Raw genomic sequence first — 8912 nt, forward strand, 5'->3', positions numbered from 1 at the left:
TAATTAACATACACATTAAAAATACAGTAGTATACACATTGTATTTATTATTTTTATTTATAAGATTTATTTAGGTGAATTTAAAAAAAAATAAAAATAATTTTATGTTTGAATTTCTCATAAAAAAATATTTTTATTTATCAATTTTATTTGTATATAATAATATAAAAAATACTTTGTTGTTTATTTATTACGTAAATTTTTAACGTTAGTTAAGTAACAGGTTCTCTAATCGACTAACAGGCAATAATACCTAAAAATATTTTTAAAAAGGAGTAAATTATAGTTTTTCAAAAAATATATTTTTTAAATTTTTTTAGTATTTTTATTTTTACTACTAAAAATTTGATAAATATAATAAAAAATAAAAAAAATAAAAAAGATATTTTTTTCATTAAAAAAAGGATAATTTTCTATCAAGGCACCAAAGAAGCACATAGTCTTTCAAAAGAAGACAACTTCATAATAGAACCTTTGAAAAATCACGCTAAAATTTAAAACAAAGGTACATTCAGAAAAATTGAAAGGAAAATGCATGAGATGGAAGAAACTTCCTTCCTTAATATTTGAATTTTGATAATTCAAATCGTCTTTTCATCCTCGTTTAAAAGTTTTAGTTTCGAGTTTTACTCTTAATTTAAAAAAATATAATATATATTTGAATTTCCATGTTTACCCTTATTTGTGATTGCCATTTGCCAGTGCAATCTAGTTCCCGCTATCTTCGGCGATGTTTGAAAGTTTCCTCATCTTTCTTTTGTGTTTGAATGTTATAACAAAACAAAATAATTTGCATGGTTTGATCAGTGATCAGTAACATGGAGAGGTACCTCAGAGACAACTTTTACGTTCAGCCCAAGCGCCCTACCTCCGACGCCCTCCGCCGATGGAGGTCCGCCGTCGCCGTCGTCAAGAACCCCCGCCGCCGATTCCGTATGGTCGCCAATCTCGCCGAACGCGCCGACGCCGAACAGAAGCGCAAGAAGAGTCAGGTTCCTCAATTACTTCCCTGCATTATTATTATTATTATTCTTCTCTTCTTCATTCTTTCGTTCCTTCGTTTTTATTTTTTCCTCTCATCACTTCTCGATCCAATTTTAACACTCTTTGCCAGCTCAGAAAAATAAAAATCAAATGGCGCGCGCCACAAAGAAAACCTAACTGCGATTTTTTTACTTTGTAATTTTGTTTTCATTCCGAGTTTGATTTTCCTAGCGTGCAAATGAAGCTAGCTATTTAGTTCTTCTCTCTCGACTTAAACCATTTCTAGTTTAACAATTTCTACTTAGTATTTCAGCTTCCAGTTTCTGATCTGTTTTTTCTACTATAATTAATTATAGACAAATTTCAAATAATGAACTAGTTCAACGAATTGTTTCAACCTTAGTTACTATCTGATTGACATTTTAGCGTAACATATAAAATTATGGTAGCTAGACTCTACATAAAATGTTACTATATTAATTAGTGATGGCATGAGCTAGCATAATTTATTTAAGTGTTCTATAAATACCAAACCATTTTTTTTCATGCAAACGTAATTATGAATGGATTTAAAAATAAAAAATTATTTGAATGGTTATTTTTGCTTAGATTATTTACAATGATTTTTTGAAACATTTTTCATGTTAAAATATATGTTTCTACCAACTAATTTAGATTGGTTCATTGGTCAGCTACAAATAGTGTTAGTAGTTTAAATCTTATTTTGTATATGCAGTAATTCATGCTAACGACATATTCTTAACTAGAGCTGCTTACAACAGATTAGTTATTGGCTTATCGGATTAGGAGGATATGTGGGAAATTCTACCTTAAATGTACTGTTATATCTATGATTATCCTTGATTAATAAGTTTTCTCCTTAAACTTGGCTATGATTGTGCCTGTATTTTATGTTATCCATGGGCCCGTGACCATGGACCACACTTAACCCGTTATATGCTGTAATTATGTCAGAATAGATACGAGGTACAGCACTACCTTTGAGTCGTTTTCTTCTTTTCCGCAATACTTTCGTTCTTTATTCCTTTTCCCAGTTGATCTGTTTCACAGAACTACTTCTGCAAGTAACACTTTCTTATGTCAGAGATAAAATTTATTGGAAACCACAATAGTACAGTTATAGTAACTAAATCTCAGTTATTGTTATACTTTCAATGTCAAAGTAGTGTCCATAAACCTTGTATACAAAGGTTTCCTCTTGTGTATGCTAATCAGCGAATGATTCTGTCATAGTAAAGCAGGCTTAACAGAATAATTATAGTTGTATTGCTATAGACATGGAAAAACAAGAAGGTAGAGATCATTTACATCCTATAGGAGTAGCCATGGATTTTCATATACCCACCGGTCAACCAAAGCAATATAATTTTGCTATTCCATCTTTGTTTATTTGTTAAGAGTCACGTCAATAGTTTGTCCTGAACCTAGATCACATGGTGCTGAAGAGTGAAGATCACGATCAAACTTTGCATGCTATATAGTTAGAAAATTTTTTTCTTAAAAAAAGTCCAATTTTCAGTAAAAATACAGAATGAAACTTTTATTAGTTTAATAACATGCTATCATGATCTTTGTCCGAGCAATTCACAAATGATATCAAACATTTACTTTGCCATGATGATAGCGAAAATGCTCCTATATGCTCTGCCTGTGACACTTCTATTTTGGAAAATTTCATATGAACAGAATTGGTTCACCTATGTTTCCCTTTTTTCCCCCTTTAATTTCCAATAATGGTATCATACATATATCTACACTTTTGGTTGTTTCATTAATGGTGTAATAATATTAATTTGTCTGTCATCACTGTGCTTATTCTTGAACAAGAAAATACTATATTATGATCTTGGTGGCGTAAGCAGAATGTTTGTAGCTAGAAATAGTATTCATTTCCACGTGCTTCCTAACTCTTTCTGATTAACGTTGCATGAAATGCATTTATTATCCGTCTCTCTTATCACACCATGCTTATGCCTCAACTATATTTGACCACAGGAAAAGGTCAGGGTGGCTCTCTATGTGCAAAAAGCAGCATTGCAATTCATTAGCGGTATTTGCATTTTTTGAATCCCATTATTCACTCGTCTTTTTCTCATGTCACCAACACAAATTCCCCCTTCTTCTGTTACTTACTATTTTGTTTTTCCAAATTCTCACACAGCTGGAAACCGTAGTTCTGAGTACATGCTCTCCAAAGAGGTACAAGAAGCGGGTTTTGGAATTGAGCCAGATGAATTAGCGGAAATTGTTCATTCTCATGACACCAAATCTTTGGAGCGCAATGAAGGAGTTGAAGGTTTAGCTAAGCGTGTTTGTGTGTCTCTTCAAGATGGTATTCATTCACAGGATATTTCACACAGACAGAAGATCTTCGGTTGTAATCAGTACACAGAGAAGCCGCAAAGAAGCTTCTGGATGTTTGTTTGGGATGCAATGCAAGATTTGACACTCATGATCCTCATTGTCTGTGCTGTGATTTCAGTAGGTGTTGGAATATCAACGGAAGGTTTTCCAAAAGGTATGTATGATGGAGTTGGAATTATACTTTGCATTCTGTTAGTGGTGTTTGTCACTTCAATCAGTGACTACAGACAGAGTTTGCAATTCAAAGATTTGGATAAAGAAAAGAAGAATGTCAGAATCCAAGTCACAAGAGAGGGTAAAAGACAGAAGGTTTCGATTTATGAACTTGTGGTGGGAGACATAGTTCATCTTTCAATAGGAGATGTAATCCCTGCAGATGGAATTTTCATATCAGGTTTCAGCTTGTTGATTGATGAATCAAGCTTATCCGGTGAGAGTGAAGCAGTGCATGTTGATCATGAGAAGCCTTTTCTTCTATCAGGGACATCCGTTCAAGATGGTTCTGCAAAGATGCTAGTGACTTCTGTTGGTATGAGAACTGAATGGGGAAAATTGATGGATACTTTGAATGAAGGAGGTGATGACGAGACACCACTTCAGGTCAAGCTCAATGGTGTTGCCACAATTATAGGAAAGATAGGACTTGGTTTTGCAGTCCTAACATTCCTGGTTTTGACTGGAAGGTACTTGTTGGATAAAGTAAAACATCATGAGATTGCTCATTGGTCCATGGATGATGCATCAAAGCTTCTCAATTTCTTTGCCACTGCTGTGATCATAATTGTTGTGGCAGTTCCTGAGGGACTTCCTTTGGCAGTCACACTAAGCCTTGCGTTTGCAATGAAGAAACTTATGAATGATAAGGCACTTGTAAGGCACCTTTCGGCATGCGAAACGATGGGCTCGGCCGGCTGTATCTGCACGGATAAGACAGGAACCTTGACAACAAATCACATGGTTGTTGACAAGATATGGATATGTGAACAAACCAAGGCAATAAAAAAGGGTGATGGTGAGAGTGTCTTGAAGAATTTTGTTCCTGAAGAGATATTTGATCTCTTTCTGCAGTCTATATTTCAGAACACAGGCTCTGAGATTGTCAAAGGGGAAGATGGTAAGAACAAGGTCATGGGAACTCCCACGGAAACGGCATTGTTGGAATGCGGATTGATGTTGGGAGGTGATTCTAAATCTTACAATGACAAGTACAAGATAATGAAGGTTGAGCCTTTCAATTCTGAGAGAAAAAAGATGTCTGTGCTTGTGGCCCTTCCTGATGGCACCATCAACAAGTCTAGAGCATTTTGTAAAGGAGCATCAGAAATAGTTCTCAAGAATTGTAACAAGGTTATTAATGCAGATGGGAAAGTGGTGGACTTGAATGAAGAACAGAGAAAGAGCATCATAGAAGTAATAGATGGTTTTGCTTGTGAGGCTCTGAGAACACTCGGCATTGCCTTCAAGGATATGGAAGGATCTTCTTCTGAAAGTAATGGCATCCCTGAGGATAACTACACATTCGTAGCAATTATTGGAATCAAGGATCCAGTGAGACCTGGAGTTAAAGAAGCTGTGAAGACTTGTTTAGAAGCTGGAATCAATGTTAGAATGGTAACTGGTGATAACATAAATACTGCTAAAGCCATTGCTAAAGAATGTGGCATCTTGACAGATGGAATTGCTATTGAGGGACCAGAATTCAGGAATAAAAGCCAGCAGGAGTTGGAGGAGATCATACCAAAACTACAGGTTCATTCCAATTCCACATCTTGATTCTCTTATTTATATGTTCCATAGCTACTTTTTTAATGTTTAGCAAACATGGTAACCCTAAAAAATTTGTTTGGTTTATTTGTATAGGTGATGGCTAGGTCCCTGCCTCTTGACAAGCACAAATTAGTAACCCATTTGAGGAATGATTTTAATGAAGTTGTGGCAGTGACAGGTGATGGGACCAATGATGCTCCAGCATTACATGAGGCTGATATTGGACTCGCCATGGGTATTGCAGGGACAGAGGTTTGTCATGCACACAATCTATATATCATGGATTACTTCCATTGTACTTCCTCAGTTCCTTTTTACCTAACTTTTTGGTATATCATTGGATTAATGAATCTGAATATAATTGTATCTGGGTACTTCATTAAAAAATTTACCAACAGATAGTATATTTCATCATTAATTATTCCATGCTAGATAAATGTGTGAATTCATTACATGCTCCATTGCATGCTATTGTGCTAAGCATTGTAAACCTCCATGTTCTGTAGGTTGCAAAAGAGAATGCGGATGTGATTGTAATGGACGACAACTTTGCCACCATAGTGAATGTTGCCAAATGGGGTCGTTCTGTTTATATAAACATACAAAAGTTTGTTCAGTTCCAATTAACAGTCAACGTTGTAGCTCTCATGCTAAATTTTGTTTCAGCATGTGTCTCAGGTATTACACATAATATTATTTTCAATTTTCAATCACTTTCAAGGTCATAGTCATGCTTCCTAATCTCAATACAAAATCTATCAGGCTCTGCTCCTCTTACCGCTGTTCAAATGCTTTGGGTGAACATGATCATGGACACACTTGGCGCATTGGCATTGGCTACTGAACCTCCCCATGGTGGACTCATGAAGAGGCCACCTATTGGAAAGGACACCAAATTCATAACCCCTGTCATGTGGAGGAACATAATTGGTCAGAGTATTTATCAAACTATTGTCCTGTTGCTACTCAAATTTCGCGGCAAACAGATTCTCAAGCTCAGTGATTCTGATTCTACCCTACTCAATACTGTCATATTCAACGCCTTTGTGTTTTGCCAGGTACCATATCAGTCAACTTACTTTTGCATTCAAATTTCTTTCCCTAAGCTTATGTGTAGTAAATGTGTCTACAATTGTCTTAAGCTTTTATCAAAACTATTTTTATGGTAAAAATGTTGTTACTTTTTTTGGCCAAGTTTCAAAAGTCTCTTAAAATTAGGTTACATTAAAGATGACACCCCTTGATTTGTGATACCTACATTCATCCACATAAAGAGAATGTTAATGACATGTTTATAAGACATGTTAGTATCACCATTTTACAAAATATAAAATTGTCGAATCTCATATAGGTGGTTTACTTCCGAAAGAACATTTTTATCTGAAGATGATATTATAAACAGTTAGATAATTTGATATGTTTGACCGAGCCATCTAACATCTCGCAATATAATAGAACTAACCACCTCTCATGTAATCTTAATCTTGCAAAAGTTACTTAGTATAATACACTTTTAACAGATAAAGAGTTGACATATTACATTGTTTTGCTTGCTTTCATTAAATGATGTGTTTGAATACACCCATATTATTACATAAATAACGAATTTGGATCCTCTAAAGTTTGAATTTCACTTTAGAGAGTAAAGTGTGATCTCTCACCATTGATTTCATAGGTGGGACCAATAATAAATATGAAAGAGAAACTATTCAAGGATAGAAGATCACACTTTACTCTCTAAAATGAAATTCAAACTTTAGAGGATCCAAATCCATAAATAACATATATATATTTGAAATGAATAGGTGTTCAACGAGATAAATAGCCGTGACATGGAAAAGATAAATGTTGTAAGAGGCATGTTGAGCAGCTGGGTATTCCTTGTGGTGATAGCATCAACAGTAACATTTCAAGTGGTAATAGTTGAGTTTTTAGGAACATTTGCACAAACAGTGCCACTGAGTAAGGACTTGTGGTTATTCAGCGTGTTGATTGGTGCGGTTAGTTTAGTGATAGCTGTTGTCCTAAAATGCATTCCTGTTGGTACCACTGACTCTCATTATCAACCTGCTTCTCATGATGGCTACGAGCAGCTACCAAGTGGACCTGACATGGCATGAACCATCACACTATGATCTTCATTATAAGCTTTCATAATGAAGATATATCATAAATTCCTCTTACGCATTTCTCTCCATCCCAATTCCAATTTTTTTGGGTGCACTCTCATTCTTTTTTATTAGGGTAGCCATTACTTTCGGAAGTTTATAAGAAATGAAAGAAAAAAAAAATCCATGGAGCTGTAATTTTGTAGTAAACTTTGTATTGGACTGAAATTCTTAGGGGTTTAAGTTTGGAAGGTTACATATTGTGCCATGTTCAGTATAATTGTTTAAAGTTAATAGGCTCTTTTTTTGTCCATAAAATATTTATAGTTTTTTAGTTCCTTTTTTGAATGAAGGAGTGAAAGCCCTTGGATATTTTTGCATAGTTATTCGGCCGAATTTGAAATTGAATTTTTTTTTTTGAAGTAAAAGAGCTCAACTTGAATACTTATTACTCTATCTTTTTTTCAATTGTTATTTTTGTCTTCTCTGCCATTATTTTTTTTTCTCGTGCTTGATGTCTTCAACTGAGTTAATAAACTCATTACTCGTTAGTTAAGAATAATCATTAATTAGTTTAACATTGTTAGAGATTACTATTGTATTTTATTATTTTTGTATTGTAGTGTAACAACTATAACTACAAAAGTTTAGAATTTTACATAACTTTTAGCTTTTAGCATGATTTCCAAGGCGACTTATTACTATTTAACAACATGCACTATTTTTTTAAAAGGATAAAATATATTTTTTACTTTTACAATTTAATAAAAGCTTTAAAAAATACTTTTAAATTTTATTTTGTTTTAATTTTATTCAAAAAGTTTACGATTTGTATCAAATATATTTTTTACAGTTTATTTTTAAAAAAATGTATGACTAGTCAGTAATAATTTCACAATAACAACTTTCAAATAAATAAAGTAGACATAGTTGTCATGTATTATTGTTGGATTGATCGTAATCTTTTTGAAAATTTAGCTGTTAGGAGTATATTTGATGCAAATAAAAAAAATTAGTAACAACATTGAAACATAATAAAATTTAAAAGTTTTTTTAAAATTTTTGACATATTTCAAAGATAAAAAATATATTTACTTTAAAAAAAAAACATGCATGCCTGATGACTCATTTGGTTACTTGAGTTGTATGTAAATGAATTTATTTATTTTAATCTTTTTGCAAGGATTTAGACATATTTGGAAACACGTGGTTCGTTGTGTGAAGAATATTTATAAGTTATGGCGATTCCTCGTGAGACAAAAAAGAAATTTCATCTTTAAAGAAAAGCTCCATGTTTCAAAGCATACATACCTTCCTATTGTATTGTCCTAAATTAATTATTTGACGTATATATCAAGTATAGTTTCATTAATTGATTTGAAGAAATGTAAGACTCAGAGTAATTACTATTTTTTGTGTGAGAACTCCGACAACTTCAGCCTTCAGCTAATATTCTTATTTTTGTTTAATAATAATAATAATAATAATAAGATTTGTATTTTTCTCCAAAAATTTGTCTTCATCAATCTCAACTTCCAACCGACCATCCTGCATAGTTCATATAGAGATACTTCTAACAAAATAATTTAGCAGATTCTTCTACTTTTTCAGCATGAATAATAATAACTGAGCTTTTTTTTTTTTTTCAACAAGTTATATAGTTTTTTT

General features: G+C 33.2%; 1 protein-coding gene across 2 annotated transcripts; it reads left to right on the forward strand.

Annotated features, from left to right (window-relative positions):
- Positions 1-634: 634 nt before the first annotated feature.
- Positions 635-7570, forward strand: LOC112737304 (putative calcium-transporting ATPase 11, plasma membrane-type). Of its 2 annotated transcripts, none has more exons than XM_025787145.3 (7): positions 635-992; positions 3001-3055; positions 3167-5118; positions 5230-5388; positions 5643-5814; positions 5899-6194; positions 6942-7570. In XM_025787145.3, the coding sequence occupies exons 1-7, from the start codon at positions 819-821 to the stop codon at positions 7254-7256; spliced, it is 3123 nt and encodes a 1040-aa protein (XP_025642930.1). In that variant the 5' UTR covers positions 635-818; the 3' UTR covers positions 7257-7570. The 2 variants fall into 2 exon arrangements, with proteins under 2 accessions (XP_025642930.1, XP_072067368.1); XM_072211267.1 differs by lacking the exon at positions 635-992 and adding an exon at positions 2052-2298.
- Positions 7571-8912: the final 1342 nt, after the last annotated feature.

This window comes from Arachis hypogaea, chromosome 13 (genome assembly GCF_003086295.3).
Source record: "Arachis hypogaea cultivar Tifrunner chromosome 13, arahy.Tifrunner.gnm2.J5K5, whole genome shotgun sequence".
Lineage (NCBI taxonomy): Eukaryota > Viridiplantae > Streptophyta > Magnoliopsida > Fabales > Fabaceae > Arachis > Arachis hypogaea.